Source organism: Natator depressus, chromosome 1 (assembly GCF_965152275.1).
Source record: "Natator depressus isolate rNatDep1 chromosome 1, rNatDep2.hap1, whole genome shotgun sequence".
In the NCBI taxonomy this organism is placed as follows: Eukaryota; Metazoa; Chordata; order Testudines; family Cheloniidae; genus Natator; species Natator depressus.
The window spans coordinates 279608781-279630076 of NC_134234.1; the positions used below are offsets into that span (position 1 = coordinate 279608781).

General features: G+C 43.6%; 1 protein-coding gene across 8 annotated transcripts in view; it reads left to right on the top strand.

The window, feature by feature from the left end:
* Nucleotides 1-1263: 1263 nt before the first annotated feature.
* The window catches only part of KCNC2 (potassium voltage-gated channel subfamily C member 2), a 145583-nt gene continuing 125550 nt past the window's right edge, over nt 1264-21296 (top strand). For all 8 annotated transcript variants that reach the window (XR_012637586.1, XM_074942028.1, XM_074942029.1 and 5 more), the window contains exons 1-2: nt 1264-1745; nt 2748-3420. Coding sequence is in view for 7 of the 8 variants with exons in the window: in XM_074942028.1 (XP_074798129.1) it covers nt 2767-3420 (654 nt within the window). In the remaining variant the exon portion in view is untranslated. The remainder of the gene's footprint in view (nt 1746-2747; nt 3421-21296) is intronic.

Genomic DNA, 21296 nt, shown 5'->3' on the forward strand with positions numbered 1-21296 from the left:
CTCATGAATAGACCCTGCATATGCGATTGCACATATCCTAGTGGATCAGTAGAAGCCCTGTGACTCCATGCCTGGCTCCGGCCTTGGTGCCCTAGCAGTTGGTCCCAGCTCAGTTTCCCACCATGAGGGAGGGGGGCCGGGAGCTGCAGAAATGTATTACACCTGCAAGCTGCATCCATCAGATTAATGCAGTCTTTCCCAACTCTATTTACCATTTCAAACAAGAAAGGCTTTTTGCACTGCACTTGAGATCATGTCTGTACATTCTAGCACATGCAGGTCTTATCATATGCTGTGTTCAAGAAGCCATGCCTCTTGAAAGGTCTAAAATGTAAATCTCCACCCAAAAAAGAGCAAGTATAAAACATATTGGGCTAAATTCTGTTTTCGGTTGCAACAACTAGTTTCCAGTAGCGTCACATCAGATTTACAACTCTGTACAGAATACAGATTTTGCCTTTCAGGAGTTGCAGTCACGTAGTTGTATCTGCTGTTGGCAAGGATGTGCGGGGTCTCAGTTACTGCTACTCCAGTAGAGCCTTCATGAGTACCCAGGTGACGACCCACAGGCCTCTGCTGAGGTGGAAGGGAAACCCTCTATTGAGGAGGCCTCACAAGCGACTTCTCTCACAATTCTCTGCTGGGGGCTGAGGTATCTCTGCCCCTTGACCAGCCCCCAGCATGCTTGAAAACAAGGGTGTGATCACTTTGCTGGGATGATTTGTGGGGCCTCTCCCTAGGCTCCCTGCTCCAAATCCTCCCTTCACCAGCCGCATGAAAGCAAGGTGCGGCTCTCCTTTCCTGGTTGCCCGAAGAGATGCAGCCGGCGCCGTGTGCGCTTGAAGGGAAGCGGAGACAGCGGGCTCCGACAGCCGCACGTGTAGGCTTGGGCTGATCTCTGAGGGCTTCCAGTGACGCGGACTGATCCAGCCCTGCTGCAGCCACTGCGCACCATGTGCCTGCCTCCTGCCGCCCATGGAGCCAGGCTGCTGGCGCTCGGTGCCCGAGAGCCAGGGGCCCTTGGCACAGGCCAGTGGTGCCTGCTGGGTACCGCGGCTCCGCGAACTCCTCTCCGCTGTCACCTGTAGCTTGGTGCCGCTTCCCCTGCAGATAAACAACCACTGCCAGCCCCGCTTCCTCCCTGTTGCTGTCCTTAAGGGAACGATTAAGTGTCACAGGAGCGGGGGCGGTGTTGCCTTTTTCGGCTAAAGGCGGCATTGGTATTTGCAGCCGTCTCCCCCCAGCCCCGCACCCGCCGAGAGGGCGGTGCGCGATGGAGTTTGCTGGAGAGTGGTGCTGAAGGGACAGCTCCCACGCCACCCTCCTTAGGGGCGGGGCTGCGCTTGATAGACAAACCTGAGTTGCATTTTCACCTTCAAATGAGAGTCTTCCCAAGCAGCCGCTCGGATTACAGCAGCCAGCACCCAGTCCCTTAGGTGCTCTGACCAGCCATCCATGGTTTTGCTTTCTCTCTGTGATGGTTACTCTTCATTCCGATGTTGAAAGGTTGCATGTATCGTGCAAAATGAGGGAAGCGAGAGCTACTAACCGGCGGTCGGGGCTGCTTTTATTCCTTTCGCAGTTCAGCACCAAGGGTGGTGGAATAGCCACCTGAACATGGGGAGAACAACAAGTAGTTCTCGCCTGACAGATACACACACAGGTCGGCGGAGGATCAGCCAACAGCTGCGAAGAAAACAGCGTCTGGTATATGAAGAGGAGCCGCTCTCTCTCTTCTCATTAAGGTATTTGAGAAGCCGGGGGTAGGGGGGAAACCGTGGAAAAATCCACGCCAGCCTGGCTGTGATGCCGTCTGGTCTTCCTAAATATGAATGTATAGGTAAAATCCGTGGGGAGGTTAGTGATTTGAGAAAGTAGCAGCCAGAGCTACACGTTAACAGCTCCTATGAGGGTGTGCCTGCTGCCTGAGCTGTTTCGAGGTTTGGTTTTTCCTCCTAGAGACCAAACCTTCCTCTTCTAAGCACCTAATACCATAAAAGATGGACAAATAGCAAATAATTTAACTGCTTGCTTTTATTCAGAGAGCTTGAACCAAGAAGCCCAGAAACAGAGAGGAAAAAGGGGTGGGGAAGGTGACTGGTCCGTATCAAGGAGAAACAGCGTTGTTCGGGTTCTCTCTGTCTATATTGGGGGAAGGAAGAGGTGCAGGGGAAGAGTCCAGATCACTGGAGGGGGAGGGGGGAGCCATCTGAAAGCAGGGGAGGCAAAGACTGGTTTGTAGAAGGGGGTGTGGGAGCGACAGTGCTTTGAATTCGTCAAGGATACAGCGAAAGGACTACGAGGTTTGCTTCAGGGTCGTTTGCAAACCAACTTTCCAGCCGCTGGTGCGAAGAGAAGCTCTGACAGCTACTATTGTAGGAAAGCGAGGAGGGGATAGTGGAAAACCGAGGTGGAGACCCTGGGATGCCAGCGGAAGGCAGGCCCTATTGGAGGGGGATTTTGGAAGCTAGAAAAGGCAGTTCTGGAGATCTGGCTCACAGTGGTGGAGGGAAAGGTAGCAAGTTGGGGAAGAGAGGAAGGGTCGATCTAGGTGGCGGGCGCAGGAGATGGGAGGAGGGTAAAGAGCAGGGAAGATGCGAGCTGCAGTGGGGCATTTTAGTGTAAGGGGGTAGAAGGCAGAAAGTGATTTCAAGAGAATCAGGCTCCCTAGCCCCCCTCCCATTTCCCATCTTTCCTCCAGTCCCTGCTGGTCTCACGCTGACGGGTCTGTCTGTCTGTCCCCCCAGTCATGTCTGACCCAGAGAGATGGGAAAGCTCGAGGATAACGAGAGGGTGATCCTCAACGTGGGGGGCACCCGGCACGAGACCTACCGGAGCACGCTGAAGACCCTGCCGGGGACCCGGCTGGCCCTGCTCGCCTGCGAGTTCCAGAGCGAGTCCTCGGGCGGGGAAGAGCCGCCGCCGCCGCCGCCCACTCCCCCCACCCTGCCCCCGCGGGTGCCGGGCGGCGGCCGGGAGGCCATCAGCGGCGGCAGCCCCCGGAACAGCGGCGGCCCCAGCGAGTTCTTCTTCGACCGGCACCCGGGGGTCTTCGCCTATGTGCTCAACTACTACCGCACGGGCAAGCTGCACTGCCCGGCCGACGTGTGCGGGCCGCTCTTCGAGGAGGAGCTCGCCTTCTGGGGCATCGACGAGACCGACGTGGAGCCCTGCTGCTGGATGACCTACCGCCAGCACCGCGACGCCGAGGAGGCGCTCGACATCTTCGAGACCCCCGACCTCATCAGTGGGGAGCCGCCGCCCGACGGCGACGACGACGACCTGGCCGCCAAGAGGCTGGGCATCGAGGACGTGGGGGCGGCGGCCGGGCCCCCCGACGGCGGGGGCGGGCGCTGGAGACGGCTGCAGCCCCGGGTGTGGGCGCTCTTCGAGGACCCCTACTCCTCCCGGGCCGCCAGGGTGAGAGAGCGACCCCGGCCCCGCCCGGTCGCCGAGTCCCGGGGCCTGCCCCAGCCCCTGAGCCCGGGGAGTGTGTGTGTGGGGCGGGGAGTGACCCTGCCCGTGCCCCTGAGACTTTGGGGGCGTGACCCTGCCCCAGCCCCTAAGCCGTGTGTGGGGGGGGGGGGGGCGTGGGGGAGTGACCCTGCCTCAGCTCCTTCCCCTGTGGGGGTGACTTGACTTAACCCCCCCTTGTGTGTGTTGGGGAGGGTTGTCAATTTTGGTGGGATGGATTCCTGGAGATTTCATCACATGACATAATCTTTAATTCAAGATTAATCTTTAATTCCTGGACACTCTGCGCCAATTCTGGAGGGCTGGCAACCCGAGTGGGGGAATGACCCTGACTCAGCCCTTGGTCCCCCTGACTCAGCCCTTGGTCCCCCAGGGTGTTTGTGTATGTGGAGGAGGGGTGACCCTTGCTCAGCTTCTGGCCTCCCTGTGTGAGTGTGTGTGTGGGGGGGAACCCCGGTTCAGGCCCTGGTTCCCTGGGGTGGGGTGTGAGTGTGTGGACCCTAACTCAGGGCCTGGTCCTCTGAGATGAAGGGGGGCACCCTGCCTCAGTCACTGGACCCCTGAGGGGTTTTGTGCAAGGGGGTTCCACTGACTCCTGGTGTGTGTGTGTTGGGGTGTACGTGACCCTAAATCTGTCCCTGGTCCCCTGGAGAGATTGATGTGGGGATGAGTTGACCAAAGGCTGTCTATAGATATTCACAAGAGTAGCAGGATCTGGACCCTGATAGGGAGTGACTCTGACTCATTCTCCTCCACCTTGCTCAGGCTTTGATTTTTGGGGTGACACTGTGTTAATAGGGAAGTGAGGGTGACTTGCTCCCTGTGATTTGTGAGGGTGTCCTTAGTTCTCTCCTTGCTTTGGTGTCTGGATCTGAGGGTGATCATAGTTTAACATGTGTGTGACAGAGGGGGATCCTGATTCACTCTAGTCTTTGGATTAGTCCTTGATTTCTGAGGGTGACCCTTATTTATTCTGTGATCCAGGACACAATTCTGAGGCAGTAAGTGATTTTACTAAGTTATCTTGATTTAGACTGGAGGTTAGGATTTTGCCACAGATTATTTTCTGTTTTTAAGTGAGACCCTGATTTTAGTCTCATATTTTTGTTTCTTATTCAATCACCATGCGGATTCACTGTCTGACCTGTGGCTTTGAGCCTAATTAAGCCTCTGGAGTTCCTTCTGGTAAGGAAATCAGGTGCGGTTTTTGAAGAAAAAGAAATGGAGGCTTTTCCAGGTTTAAACTTTTTAACCCCCCCTTCCACAACAACCTCCCCCAAACAATTTCTTCCTTTTGAGTTTGTTATAAATACAAGTGGTTTTGTTTTATGCAAGTGGAATAAGTGTTTTGCAAAACACTTATCAGGATTTCTTCTGAAGGGTTCAAACTTGGGCCTCATTCTGCAGATACTTACAACTATGTTTAACTTAGCTGTGGGAGTAGTCCCATTGACTTCAATAGGATTACTCACCTTTGTAAAATTAAGCATGTAGTTAAGTATGTTGCTGAATCATATTTTAGGGCCTGATCCAGCTCCCATTGAAGTTAATGGGTTAATGCCTACTGACTCAAATGCGGGTAGGATTGGGTCTTTAGTGAGAGGAGAAACTAGCCAGGCAGGAGGTGCATTTCTCCCAGCTGCTCTGAGGCTCCCCAGTCACTCCTGTTCTTCGCTGATTGGTAGCATTCTCCAAGGAATCAAAGCTTGTGTAGCAGTTCACTTTTCCTGTGCCACTGGCTTCAGATAATACTGAAACAAAATATAATAGAGGATTAATGATAATGGAATAAATTCCCATGGTTGCTTACTAATGGGACATACCCACACACATTTATAACATTTCAGCAATATTATTTTAAAAGTAGAATGTGTTCTAGATGTCAGACTAATACCCGTCTTCATCAAAATGCCATTGGAAAACATCTTCAGAATATTCATTACCTACATTTTCCTTTTAACTATGTATTGAATCTGTAGTGGGGTTGTTTGTTTTTTTTGGAGACTTTCCAACATTCTTTGCCAGAGAGCTGACAAATATGGAGTAAAGGTTAAATGGAAGACGCCAAAAGAAACGTGGAAAGGCAAATGCTGGCTATAATTGAGCCATAGTACAAAGGTTCCTTCAACATGTTTTTGATCCGCTTGCATTCCTCAATCCTATCTTTCAATGCTATGGACCAGAACACTTTATCATTAGTTGTTTGGTTGATATTAGTGGATTTGTTGAGTCTTAAAAATGAACTGTGCATTTATATTGTAACATAACATCGTAATCTGCTCATATTAATGTTATAGAAGAGATTGCATTTACTTCTCTGTAGATTTAAAAACTAGTTTTGAATTTGATTTCTGACTGGCTGCTTAATACTGAAGTGAATAAGCCCATAGCTAGAGCTATAACTACATTCAAGGCTGCAGCTGTTTATGGTAACCTTTCTGCTAAGAAGGTCACTTTGTGAATTGCTAGTGGCTTTCAGAGAAGAAAATAATTTTGTGTCTAAGTGCTAGTGCACACTTAATGAACACTTTCACTTAACCATCCCGCTGCCACTTTGGGCAACTAGGTACTGGTACACCTCGGCCCTGTATATGCTCTGCCTGTGGTTCGTAATAGCCTAGTCTCCTGTGGGTTGTAATATTTTGATCTCATTTCTGTTGTTGGGTTTAGTATGTGGGTGCTGAGTGGCATTGATGGCCTGTGATATACAGGAGGTCAGACAAGATGATCTATTGGTTCCTTCTGGTCTTAAATTATGATTCTCTAGGTCAAGATTGAAAACAAAACCCACAACACTCGTGGCAGTGAGTCTCAGAGCCTGGGTGAATTAAGGCTATTGTTCACAGGGCTAATGCTATGGGCTAAAAATAGTAATGTAGAGGTTCCCACTTGGGCTGGAGCCTGGGCTTTGAAACTCAGTGAGGGGAGAAGGTATCAGAGTCCAAGCAGGATCATCTGCCCTGCTATTTTTAGCCCCCATAATGTGAGTCCGATGAGCCTGAGTCAGTTGATCTGGGCTCAGAGACTGACTGATGCGTTAGTTTTTTTTTTTGGCAATGTAGACATAGTGTAAGACTCTAAGTGATGGCAACCTTATTGTGGAACTGAAATGCTATTGCCAATTTAGATGCTGTCTTTCCAGAAACAAAGTTAGCTTTCTGTCGCTTCTGATAAATGCAATAATAGTTTGTGTAAACTCAAATAAATGATGTGTAAAATCTATAAACATTTTGGGTGCAATCTTGGCTTCACAGTTGCAAAACTCCCATTGACTTCAGTGGGGCCAGGATTTCATACTTTGCATTGTAGTCTATTTTATTGACCCATGAACCATTTATCTCAGATTATAGAGATACTTAGTGTTAAATGTTCATAATCACTAGTATTTTTTAGGACTATTGTCCTATTTAATTTGAGTGATTTCAATTTTCTGAAATATGACAAAGAAGAAAACTGGCATTTTCTTTATTTTGATTAACAGGGTAGCACTTAATATTTATGATTTGTGATTTCTAAACTGTGATCTCTAAAAATAGAAATTTATAGAAATTCAAATATAAGTAGTCATGGTAACCTGGTGTGTGTGTGTGTGTGTGTGTGTGTGTGAGAGAGAGAGAGATTCTAGCAAGACCATCAAATGATGTTATGTAAATAGTGGAAATAACTAGTTTGTTGATGAAAGATTCATTTGTCTCTATTTATGATTCTAAAAATCTTCAACTTTAATCATATTCAGATGGTAACTGAGATTTATTACCTATTTTTTCAATATTCTGTTAAATGACTTAAGAATGAGAAACTATTGACATATTAGCTGATGTTCCTTAAGAACTCACATGTCCGAAATGGTGGTGGTGGTGGTGGGGTTTTGATTTTGTTTTGGTTTTTTAAAGAGATCCAGATATGTTGCAAGGTAGAGAATGATCAGTATCATTCCTGCCACTCTATACAGATATAAAATGTGATAAACACGTGATATCTTTTAAATGGGTTACATAGAATAACTTATTTCAAAATTTCCATATCTGTGCAACTTTTCCTACTGTGGTTCTCTTTTCGAACATTTTTTCTTTCACTCCAGACATAAGTAATAGAGAAATCATTCACAAAACAGCACTTTGCAAAATACTGTCATGTACATATAAGAAGACACTATGCTAAGACACAAGCATAGAAGGGACTAGTCATTTAACACATCTGTGCCTTGGTTTCCCCATCTGTGAGATAGGTATTATCCCTATCAAGTGTATTATGAGGCCTAATTAATTCATGTTTGTAAATCACCTTACACTAATTCACATTTGTCAATAGGAGGCAATTGCTATATAAGTGTAAAGTATCAATTGCAGTCAAGAAGAGCAAATTGCAAAGATAAATCTGAAAAATTTATAAGGAAATATTTGAGTCAAAATTAAATGCTGGGTTTGAAGGAGTTCAAACAGAACCAGCCTTTGGGATCCAGGAAGCTTTTAGTTATCAGACACTCCCAGCTCCAACAGGGACTTACAAATGCCAGGGTTAGTTTCAGAATTCATGTTTAAAACCAAGTAAATTTTCAAGTCCATTTTCTTTTGAAATATAATCTTGAATATGTGGTGCTATGTAAACAGATCATTAGGGTTTTTTACTTATTTTTCAGAAACATCCTGGGTTATTCAGTCCCCACTATGGGTTTTCAGATCTGGCCTTAGGGTCTATTAAAAACTGTGGCCACATACCCCTCATTTTTTGAGAAGACCATAAGTTCATTCACAGTTGTGGGGACAGTAGCTGCAAAATGGAGTAGTTGAATAATGCCACAATCAGCATGGCCTATTTCACTAAATATGGTACTACATGTAAGGCCCTTTGCATTCTAATCCTAACCTTCTGTAGCTGTAGTCAAGTCAGATAACCCTTAGTTTCCTTATCTCTAAAATAGAGACAATAATATTTGCCTGTTTCACAGTGGGGACGGTTATGACAGCTAATTAGGTAACATTTATGAAGTGCTAATAGGCACTGGTATGCAAAAACTTCTGAGGGTCCTTGCAACCTGTAGGTCCATCTGGACAACTACCCCTTGCAGAACTTTAGAAAAAAAAAATTGGTATCTCTGCCAGCACTCTTGCTGAAGTGGGATGGGAGTTGTGAAGATCCCACACTTTAATATAAAATTAGTCAGTTAAACTTCAAACACTTATCTCACTAATCCTCAAGCATTGTGATGTGACTGTACTGGGTAGGAATTAGTTACATTGAGCAAGATGGGAGAGGAGACGTGTACAGGGGCGGCAGGTTTGTATAATTTTTGGTGGGGCCCAGAATGGGTCTAAGTCCCCCCCCCCACTGCCTTGTAAGCTGATATATATTTTAAAATAATGTAAAAATGGACTGGAAACAGTACAGTTTCCCTATATTGCACAATGTGTGGGATATAAGGGGATGAGGGCTCTGGCTGGGGGTAAGGGCTTTGGGGTGGTGGTGGGGATGAGGGGTTTGGGGTGTGGGGAGATGAAGTCTCTGGCTGGGGATAAGTGGGTTTGGGGTGTGGAAGGGGCTCAGGGCTAGGGCAGAGGGTTGGGGTGCAGTGGTGAGGGTTGCAGGGTGGGGCCAGGGATGAGGGATTCATGGTGCAGGAGGGGGCTCAGGACTGGAGCAGAGGGTTGGGGTGCAGGGGGTGAGGGCTCTGGCTGAGAGTGCAGGCTCTGGGGTGGGGGGGGGCTGGGGATGAGGAGTTTGAGGTCCAGGCAGGCTGCCCCAAGGCTGGGGCCAGAGAGGACTCCACAGTCCCTCCAGCCCTCTCCCTGCTGGGAGCACACTCACCCGGCACCGTCACTGCACGTGCTCCTAGGGGCTGGGCCCCTCCCAGGTCCAGGAAGCCCCCTCACTTCCCCCCCGTGGTGGGTGCCAGAGGGAGGGGAGGGCTGCCATTATGTGTGTGTGTGCCTCCTCCCCTCCTGCCTCAGCAAGTGGTGCTGCTCCCTTTTGTAGCTGGCAGCGGCCGGCGAGGGAGCGCAGCATGGAGCGGCAGGGCAGCCACCCGCTGCCCAGGGCGCAGGCAGGAACGCTCCAGGGGAGGTGTGTGGGGGCAGCAGGCAGGGCTGGGCGACGCTCTGGGGGAGGCACGCGGGGTGGCAGGCAGGGCCGGGGAGAGACCTGGCCCCGAACATTGGTGGAGCCAGGCCTCCGTGCCCTGAATTTGTTGGAGCACGGGCACCACGGGCCCATATAACTCGCCGCCCCTGGACACGTATTGTTTTGTAGACTCACTTCAAAATGCTAAAGTCCACTGGCTGTAAGGTATATGAGGTAGTCCTGTTATTAATGGCATCGCTGTAGGAGTATCTAGATTCTTTATTTGATGAATTGGTCTCACTTTTGCGAGGTGTCTAATCTATAATAAGGCAACTGAATACCCTTGGAAATTGTGCTAGTCATATACCTAGGTTAGGCTGTTAATGATGTATGAGGCTTTTACAAATGTTGATTCTGGAAGTAAAATTGCTGGCCAAATCCGATTGAAACATGGTGACAGGAGGAGTAAGGAAATATGACCGAGTAAAAAAGAAAATGTTCAACTCAGAATATTCACTTGGAAGGAAACAAAGGTTCAGGACTTATCTGTGTTCTTAAAAAGGCAGAAAAACCTTCCTAATCTCAAATTATTGATTTTTTCTGCAACTGAAACAAATATATTTTCAGATGTTACCTTCTGAGCTCTTATGAGTCATATAGCCCTCTTCCATCTGGAAATGATTACAGAAGAATTCTACTGAAATAAAAAGGATCATACAGAAATTGAGAAGTTTTTTTGGTCATTCTAGTAAGGAAAATGCTAGTTTTGTTTTATTTAGTGGGAAAACAATACATTAGATTAAATTAGCTAGACCTAACCATTCTATTTGAAATATTTAGTCTGTAGGGACAGTTGGTGCTTTTAAAGCAACAGGAAGAATTGTACTTTATGCAGCAGTATTATAACAATTTATATCTAGCCAACAGATTACTGTACCCCCAAGGGCTGATTCAATCATGTTGTAGATGACTCTTACTAGTTATCTTCTGGAATACTATTACAACACTATGGCAATAGCTTGAGAATGTCTGTTAGAAGGCTTGGCTGACAATTGTTGCTTAATAAATTACCTAGCAACTGCTGATTTGGCCTACCCTAAATTTGGATGGTATCTGTTTGTTTGTACCATCATATCAATAAGGTAAAATAAGAGAGATTTCTGCCTGCCTAACTTCTGCCTTCTTTCTACAGCTGTTCTGCCGGCTGCTGCTCTTGTTTCCATGGAAACAAGCCAGCTCCTGACTTCCTGTTTCCACTGCAAATATTCTCTCTCTCCAACTTATTCATCTTAGAAAAGCATTTTGCCTTGGTTCTGACATAAATGCCACACAGATGACCTGTCCTGTCATTTCAGAAACAGAAGATTTTATATCTGCATGCATGTGGCCAAATTCAAGTCTCAGTTACTCTGGAATAATTTGAAGAAAATCCAGTGAGGTCAATGGATTTGTGAATTTACATTGGTGTAACTGAAAGCAGAAGTTAGCCCAAAATATGTGCACTCACCTAAACAGCTGATGATAGTACAGTGTGAGATTTATTTTCACTTGGGTAATCTATTAGACAAAATCGTGTTCTGTTTTTTTTTTTAGTTAATAAAAGGCAATCTCTTGTATTTTGACCTTGGAAAATATTTAAATCACAGAATAATAGTTACTTTGTAGAAGAGTAATCATTTAGATGGAATGGCTGAAGTAGATTAAGGCAGGAAGAAGACCTCCCCAGTTTTGGTGGCTGTTGTGATAGGTCTCAATACTATGTGCTGGCACAGTGTTGCATCTTCATATGGTCACAGGATGCAGCCAGGAAAAGAGAATGGGAACACAAGAAGAAATGTATCTGACAGGTGTTTGTGCCCTTAAGCTGCCCCATAACCAGCTGAAAAGAAGGTTGTGTGAGTATGTGGGTGTGCAGAATGAGGAACTCAGCAGAGGTACCTCCCTGGTGCTACCTTTTCCAATTTCTACCAGGATGGAAAATCTGTATTGATGCATGACACAGAAAAGTGAGAGGTCAGACAATTCTGAAATCCCTAATGCAGTTTCCTGCATTTAGAAGATCTTAAGATATTTTGCATAACATTTCTCTGTCCAGGGCTGTCTGTAAACTAACACTTTTGGGGGGTGACTTTCAAGACCCACCCACCCCTTGTACCTCTTTGTAATACTGAAACACACATGCAAAATTAAGGACCCACTCACCTCCTAATGTGTTATATAATTTATGGACAGCCCCAGATTCCCTTCCTTGCCCACTAAAGAGAGGAGAGGGAGTACCTGTGTGTGACCTCCTCTTCCTGCAATGTTTTCCCAGTTACATTTTTACACCAGGAAAGGGGGTGGGGAGGAAGAGTGAGAGATCTTTTAATAATAGATTTTTATATATTCAAAGCACTGTACAGGCATTTTAGAAAAGAGGGTTACACTAGTTCTTCCTAGCTATCAAGCACTATTGCTGCTCTATCATTGGTGAAGTCGGTTGGGAGCCCCAGAAACACCAGGTCTTGCTGTTGCTCACACTTCACATTTCTTACCTCATGGAGTGGAGAAGAGGGAAAGCCCTGGGGCCAGGTCATCTTGAGGGAGGAGAGGGAATGCGCTCTCTCTCTCTCTCTGTTTAATAGATGATGAGGAGATGTGTTCCCTTGTCCTTCTCTGTATTTAACTCCTCTTCATAGCACGTGTCTGGCAAGGAGATTTATATATGTGCTTTTATAGCCAATGCAGAAACTTGTTTGTTTTTCTTTCTGGCAATTTACTTTTCATTGGTAATGACGTTAGAAATAAACATGTATTTAGGTTATAACTTTTCATCTAATATAGAATTACAGTATACAGTTCTGGTGTTGGGGATTTATATAGTAGCATAACTCCCCCACAAAATAGTGATCAAACAGGTACAAAAAAAAAACAATGTTAAGTGGGTCTGTTAAGTGATTTTTATCCTAATAGCTTACAGCTCAACATACCGTCCTTATTTGTACACAACACCTGTTGTCTTCAATGAGAGTTTGACCTGAGTAAGGACTGTAGCACTAAGTCCTTTCATACAGCAGGTACAATTTTGAGTGATGAAAAAATAAAGCTGTGAAATATGTACAAATATGTTAATATTGATAAACTTAGTATCATGAATGTCAACAAAATAAAACAGAAATTTATGTACAAAGGTGACTTGGGCTATTTACTTCATTACCATGAAATATGCCATAGAAGGTTGTGATAACTACAGGCTAATTCTGTTGGAAATACCTATACAAAAAGGATAACATGAAGTCACTTTTGTTTCTTACGACCAATTTGTTTAATTTAAATGTATTGCTAGTACTTGGTAACTAAAAACAATTTTAAAAGCAATACAGTACTTCACTTTGTTTCCTTCAGTTAAACTTCTGTAACAATGAAAATGTCACCTCTTACACAAAACCAAAGTTTCTGCTATTTGCATCTTGTTTTGGAGAACCCTTGACCAAAAAGATGACATTATAAGTGATAAGCAAATTATCCAGCTATATACCATTACTGCATGTTGTTTTCCTTTCTGCCTTTTAAGATGTCGGAATGCTCTGGGATGTTTCTATGCATTTGGTTTTCATGCTGGCAGTTTAATTCAGCGTCTGTTCTTATCACAGCCTTCTACAGTCAGTAGGGATTCCAGTTCAATCATACATACACTCTACTTTGCTTCTGAGAATTAACACTGGGATGTTTCTTATTTTCTAATTCTTTTTTATGAAACCTTGTTCCCTGACAGAGGTAAGTTTTTTGTTTTTTTTTTTTCTTTCTGGGGGGGGGGGTGGTATATGCACATATCACATATATAAATGTGTGAAGGGGTCAGTTTACCACTGGCACCTCCTTGTGGCCCAGTGTGGCAGCTCTCTCTCCACTGAAGCCTCTCAGGGTGTATCAGGATCTGTCCCTCCTTTCCCTCAGGGAGGGGCCTTCAGGGAATGGTTGTCTGGGAAACTCCTGCCTTCAGTCAGCCCTCTTCTCAGGTTCTCTTCCCTGGTCTGCCCACAAGGGAGCTGTTCTGCTCCATTTCTAAACTCCTCCTCCAGCCTGTGCATGCCTTGTAGGTGTTGCAGGGGAGTCCTGTCTGAGCCCAGAGCAGCTCCTTAACCTCTTGTTGTCCAGTGTGGGGTTTGTATACCCCAACATGTGTGAGTATATATGTATATGGCAAAATTGTATTTTTTTTAATTTAATGAGATCATGAGATTTGTTGCCTAGTTTATAAGAGGTGATCTGAACAACCAGTGGACAGACATTAAGTTTAAGCTCATTTGGAATTTTTTCTACATTGAGTTTAATAGAGCTGAGACTGTTGTCATTTTAGAGCATGGCATCGTTAGTACAGGTTCTTCAGTACTGCTAGATGGATTGTACATAGTAGCATCTTGGCAGAGGGTTAGACTAGATGACCCTTGCGGTCTCTTCTAACCATATGGTTCTAGCTCACTGATATGCTACTGGAAAAGTTCTGTAGTCAGATGAGTAGTCTCTCTTAGTATGGTGATGAATACTGTGTACTGAATAATAACGTGGTAATATTTGTTCTTAATATTGTGTACATTACATATTTCACAATATAATTTTGCTTTAAATGAATGTAGTTTCTAAAGGGTATATTTGTGTAATTAGAGTAGTCTACAGCATATTATTTGGTGTGTCTGCTTGTTGAACAAGCTGTGGAGTGTGTCCCTTACACTTTTGTGCTGCTGGTTCAGAACAGCACGAATATAATGAGGTACAGCATACTGACTGTATAAGAAATAACCTTTTCTTTTGCTATTTCGTTCATATCCTGAGGAAATAATTGTACTACAGAAACAACTGCTATCAAACTGGAACGATTGTGCTGAACAATAGTACAAGGATACGCTAAGCCTGTGAACTGGAATAAGGTGTGGGATTTAAAAAAAAAACAGTAATGAGATTCTGGGACTCAATGTACTGCTAAGAAAATTGTCCTTCAGAGAATTACCTTTGGGAATGTCTGATGTGGAAGTTAAGCATAGTGGAAAAAAAAAGAGGGTGAGAGAAACTCTAATCAGACATGTGTTGTTACAATAAAAGAGGCATTGACAGGGCTCCTAATAGTTTTGTAACAGAGTCTTTCTTCATCTGTGGCCATCATTGCTCTGATACAGAATTTGGAGACTGGAGAAAGCATCAGGGTGATAGGTGATCTAAAATAGATGGAAGAACAATTTCCTCTAATCACACTTTGATTAGGCTGTTTAATTTCTCATAATATAAATGTCTACAAAATATATTAATCTCTTATGGGCTGTCTGGTGTAAGTTTAAGTGAAATCAAGTATGTAATAACTAGTATTTAATATGACACCTGTTAATCACAAATTTCGCCTTTAAGGAGTGATGAAAATTCTTAAGGAATATATAAAGTGCATTGTTAAGTAAACAGGCATATTAGTATGAATTAGCTTAAACTTTGATTACTGCACAATTTAGGATAGAAGTAATTTTGAGCTTCTAGAGATTGCTAATAAAAGGTCGTGAGAAGACTTCGCCATTAGACATTCTGAAGTAACATAAAAACACAATTATTTTTTTCAGGGTAGTCTTATATTTTTTGTAGAGAGACTGTGAAAGAGGTTTAGAGAGGGAGGTGCTGATACACTGGGACCCTCGGAGAAAGATTTGGCAAAGACCCAGGACAGAGCAAGATAGGAAGTGGTGCAGGGAGGCAGCAAGAAGTCTGTGCAGTGAGGCCAGGGCTGCTGATTCAGGGTCCTTGGACCAGAACCCAGAGGAGAGGGAGGGTCTGGGTTCCCCTACCAGTCCACTGAGGGAGGTGAACTGGAAACTCCTTTGCAAGGGGTAACAACTATGGAAACCCCCTGATAGGTTTAGGGATTAGTGAGTCTGGAGTTGGATTGAAGGCCAAATCTGAAGTTGATAGACTATTATTTGGTGGACTGTTGGTTTACCCTTGAAGGGGCGGGGCTACATGTGACCCAGCTGGAGGGTCAAGTCACAAGATGCAGCAGACCACAGGCAGAGCAGCTGTCAGCAGGGGATGTAAAAAGAGAAGAGTCTGCTACACCACAACCAGCCACAAGGGGGTGCACCAGCTAGTGAGTCACGCTCCAACAGGAGAGGCAAGGGTTTCTGTTTGATCTTCCATGCACATTTGGGAGGTGGAGTTTCCCTGTGCTTTAAGTTCAAGGGAAAAAGTCGCCTTTTGATTTTCCATCCAAATTTCATGGCATGATAGATTTCAAAGGGAATTGGGGGTTCAATCCTGAACACCCTGGCTCTGATCCAGAAAAACACTTATGCATGTGAGTAGTTCCTTTGATTTCAATAGGGCTTCTCTTGTGCTTGAAGTTAAACATATGCTTAAGTGCTTTGGTGGATCTGGGTCTGAATGTTCAGGTCCTTGAAAGAGCAAGTCCTGTAATTCCAACTAATCTTTTTCTTTTTTTAAAGTGGGAAGCTCAGGCCTCTCCTTAATGTTATGATAATCCTTCCCTACGTTTCACGTTGGACTTTTCAACTGAAGAGTGTGTATATAACAGATGGACTTCAAAAGCTCTCAGCGGTGAAATCCTGACTTCAGTGGGGCCAGTATTTCATCCCTGGTGTTTAGATGCATATTCTACTAGGCACAAGCAAATGCTTAGGTTAAGTAGCTGACATTTCTGAGTGTATACATTTCAGACATCTCTCGCCCTAGATCAGTGAATTGATGGAGATCAGGCTTTGGGGAAACGCTGTATATGTTGCAGATTTGTACTGGCCTTTTGACAGCAGGCAAAAAGGTTCTTTCATATCAGCTTCTAAGGTGGCCACACATCTGTCCTGCTTGCAGAAGAAGCAGTGCTGTTTAGCATTCATTTCAGGAAAAAGCAAATGAAGCTAAGGTTGCAGTGACCAACAAACGTTCAACAAAGTAGGTTTGATGCATTGCAGCTACAGGACCTCTTTGAGAAGTCATTGCATATCTATGTTGATGCCTATATGATGGAACAAATGCGGGGTAGAATGAGAAAAAATGATAAATGAGAAAATTATGCCTCAGATAGAAAATGGACAAGTCTGTGGCTTTATGGCTCTAGAATGAAGAGAAAACTATGGTCTAATAACTTTGGTTTGTCAAAATAAAGCTAAATCTAAAACCATTAAAAATAATATCAAGAGAAATCTTATACTGTATTGTATGAGCCTTTATCTGGTGACATTCATAGCTTTAGGGAAGATGATGCATGCACTTTTTCAAATTTGCAGGCTCATCCATATGGGGCTATAGCTTTTATCATGCTCAACCTCACTTCCCTGACTAAGTGAGAAAGGGGGTCTTTATAAAAGTACCCCTTTCTTTGTTGAATGAACTCATTGGATTTTGGAAGCAGCTAATCCAGCCTATAGCTGGAGATCTACAAGCTGCAGATCTCCTCAACATGGTCTGAGTTCCAATGTCTCATTGAACATTGTAAGTGTTGCTTACAAATGGCCTCCACTGAGGCACAAAAGCCCAGCCGTTTTTCCTGAATACCCCTCCCCTGCATATCAGCATCTGGCCCAGCCGCTGAGCTGTTAAGACCAACGGACTATATTTAATTTTTAACAATTCTGAATCACTGGTATAAAGCAAATCATTTTGTTACTGTGCAATAAGCAATAGCTATTATAAATGTCTGTGTCTTGTTAATGCTACCTTTTAATTTATGAGCACTGCATTAGCAGCTTTTCTTTGTAAAGCTAATAGCACACAGCAGTTATTGATAAGAAAAGCCAGTAAAATTTCAATGGCGTTGTAAACTCAAACAATTTAAAACTCGCAGGCATTCATTAGAAGAAATGTTTCCATTAGTCTCTAGAGAATGTGTGGATTTAGTCAACTTTAGCTTTGTATTTTATGAGAATTGTTCATCACTACACTAGAATCCTGACAAATTCATATGAGAGAGAGTGCTGCTCTTTGAAGTAACTTCTGCTTTCCCTAAAATATGAAGGGCTGACTTTTAAGAACAGTGTGAGAGAATATTTATCTCCTGGTTTGTGTAGATACTGATTGTACGTGAACTGTATTTTGAATGAGCAATTATTGGAGGTCAACAAATATTGAAGGTTTTCTTCACATTTACTAATAATTGTATTCTAAAACACAAGGTAATTGTGGTAGTTTCCTCATCATCCCATGCCAAAAACCTCCAAAGCAAAACCCAACCCCCCTGGGTGACAGTGAATGTCTTGGCTATAGTGACAGGTTTCAGAGTAGCAGCTGTGTTAGTCTGTGTTCGCAAAAAGAAAAGGAGTACTAGTGGCACCTTAGAGACTAACCAATTTATTTGAGCATAAGCTTTTGTGAGCTACAGCTCACTTCATCGGATGCATTCAGTGGAAATGAGTGGCTATAGTGGATGGTGAAATAAAATGAATCAGAAATTTTTCACTGTAATTCTTACTGTATAGCCAAGTATGTTGTTAACATGACAAGTGTGTACACCATACAAACAGGTATGAAATGTGACAGGGTGAAACTCTGAGCCTCATTCAATTCCTAGCTGCAGTTGTGTATTTATACCTTTTTCTTAATCTGTAGATTAAGATGTTAAAGCAGGTTTCCTCTTTATCATTCTTACTTCTGGTGGTCTGTGCTATAAGCCATTAACACAAGAGGCTGTGTCCAGGACCTTAGGACTACTTGTCAGCAGAATGGACTTGTGCGTCTTGAGTCAAAACCCAAACATTGTTTTAAGATAGAGCTTTTGTGGTTCATGTGAACACTTTACTCTATCACTTTAATACCAGGATATTTTTCACCCAGCTGGATTAAAGTAATTTTTGTTAGACAACACTTGTTAATAAATGCAGCATTTCTTTCTTCCATGTATTATATCTTAATAAAAATTGAAAGGAAAAATTATATGCAATTTTAAGCCCTGATTGAGGAAAGCATATCTCTTAAGGAAAGTGCTTAAGTTCATGCTTAAGTCCCATTGAAGTAAATGGTACTTGGGCACGTGTTTAAACCTAAGCAAGTGCTGTCCTGAAGAGGAATGGACTCAAGCATGTGCTGAAGAGCTTTCCTGAATCAGGGATTCAAATAAAAGCCCTACAAAGCTCTTAAAACTCATTTTGTGTCCATATCCTCATCCCCAATACAAGAGCTGGGTAAGTGAGATTTGTCCAGAGTCATTTGTGGCTGAAGAAAGGAACTCTTTCCATCATCCACAGGTCTTTGCTGTGTCAGTGGAGCTGCTTCACCATGCTAGTTTAGCCTCAGAGCTATAATTGTGTAGTAGTCCCGCTGATCTCCTTTTCATGTAGCCTGTAGTTTTGACAGTGGACACCCTCCCATCTGCAAACCTCCTCCATGTTACTAGGAAGCACTTGTCTGTGGCACCCAGAGTGAGCTGAGAACCCCCTGTGGCTTCTCAGTCTCCCCGACTCCTGAATACTGGAACCACAGCTGCTCTGCTGTATTAAAGCCTTTCATTGCTTGCAAAGGTGGGGCAGGATTTAGTCCTTGGTATAATGAAAAATGCCATTAATTTAGTATAAATTTGAGAATTATTTGGTCAATTACTATCTTCATTTGAGTTTTCAGAAAATTTGACCCTGTGACATGCATTCTCGGGGAGCCCAGCAGAGAATATAATCAATTGCTGCCATACTTTCTGCTATCTCAACAATCAGAAAAAAGAATCCTGATTTTTTTTTTTTTTAAAGTACAGTATACAAAGACCAGGGCTACCATTTTCTGGCTGGGATGCCTTTACCTGGGCTCTTAAATAAGTGACGCTGAGCAACTTCAATTCCTGTTAAGTTCAATGGGAGCCACAGGTGGTCAGTACATTGATTAAAGTGCCTAACTAGGCATCTTCAAGGCATATGCAGACCCTTATGTCCATGGGGAGTCTCACTGACTTCAGTGGGGTCTATACAGAACAGGAGGTTGTAAATTGCAGGATCAGGACCTACATTAGAAAACTTGGGTCAAGATTTACTTTCTGATAAACCAGTATTAAATCAGGATAGGAACAATTTACCTGTTTACACAACAGATAACTGTTGTGTAAACAGTTTACACTCCCACAGTTATCACTGCTGAAGTCACAACTGATGTCACTTCTGGGAGTATATTCTTATTAAACTATTCCATAACAAACTAGTGCTTTTTGGTATACACCCTTAGGGAAGAGCCCTATAAAATTTAATACTGAACAATATCCTTTCTATAGGTTTATTTCAAACCGTCCTATACATTTTAATAGAGAATTATACCCCTGCTTAGAATTCTATAGTGTGGTTTGAAATAAACCTATACAAAGGTTATATTTCTCTGTAGTTTATTAAGAGTAATTTCTCTAGAACCCTATGAAACCCTATATCTTATTTTATTTTCATTTATAATAGATACTGAAAAAGCACCTGTCCCAGGGATGCAGCTCCCACTGTTGTAACTGGTGATACACAGCAAGCACGTTCACTGGATGAAGTTCCTGCATAGAGGCCTGGCTCATAAAGCTGAGTTCTAATAAAATGAAAACTCATTGTACATACTTAAGGTGTCATAACATGCCATATCCAGGTTGCAAAACAAAGAAAGGAACAGCTCAAACCTGGCATATGCACATTTGTCTTTTGTTGTGGGAATACAGAACAGAGAAAACCACAAACACCTGAAAACCAACATTTAAACAGTACACAAAAAGGGAGAATGCAGGCATTACTTTTTGCAGTGATTTTACCACCTATCGGCAGGGGAAGGTGTCTGGAGGCTGTGTTGGATGGAACAATGTCACTTTTCAGAAAGCTGGAGAGTCTGAAATGATATGTATGTGTGAAGCTACAGGATATTTTTAAAATACACTTTCCTAGGGTAGAAATTTTGTCAGATTAGATGTTTTCATTTTTTTTCCCCTAAAAAATTATTCTGTTAACATTTAATTCACGGTGATTTTCCCCTTCTTCCTCCTCCTCCTCCTCTCATGATAGGCTTGTCTGGTCCGGGATAGGAAATGAGATTGGAACAGGGTGCTTGCCAGAGAGGAAGAATGGTTCAGAGGTAGGTTTAGTGTGGGAGTCCAGAGAACAAGTTTAATTCCTTGCTCTGCCACAAAATTCATAATGCCTCCGTTCCTTATCTGTAAAATGGGGAAACTGTAATAATACTTCCCTATATTGCTGGGGTGTTGTGAGGATAAAAAAAAATTAAAAATGATACCCACAGTTATGTAGGGTATATAAGTACCTGAGATAAGGGAGCATGTGGGTTCAGTAGCTGACTCTAGGTCAGGGCATTTGTCAAATGAGGTACAGCATAGAGTTTCTGCCTCTGGGGGAAGGATCATGGATTCTCATGGGAGGCTGGGGGTAATATATTCATCTGTGCCTTAAGGTTTAAGAATATAAACATGAGATGCATAGAAACTGCATCAAAAGAACATTATTATTGTTGCAAACTCAAACACTCAAAAGGTAGGAAATGATCTACCCTGGCTCCTCATTCCAGTCCCATTCTCCTTACCTTCAGATGCATCTGAAGAAGTGTGTTTTTTACCCATGAAAGCTTATGTCCAAATAAATCTGTTAGTCTTTAAGGTGCCACCGGACTCCTCGTTGTTTTTGTGAATACAGACTAACATGGCTACCACTCTGATACTTGTCTCCTTACCTAGCCTCTCCCAGTTGCCACTCCTCAGGTTTCTAGTCCCAGTCTCTTTACTCAGAAAGTTCTAGTTTTACATTTCCCCATTCCCTGTCCCACTCTTCCCCTGCCCTCCTTTT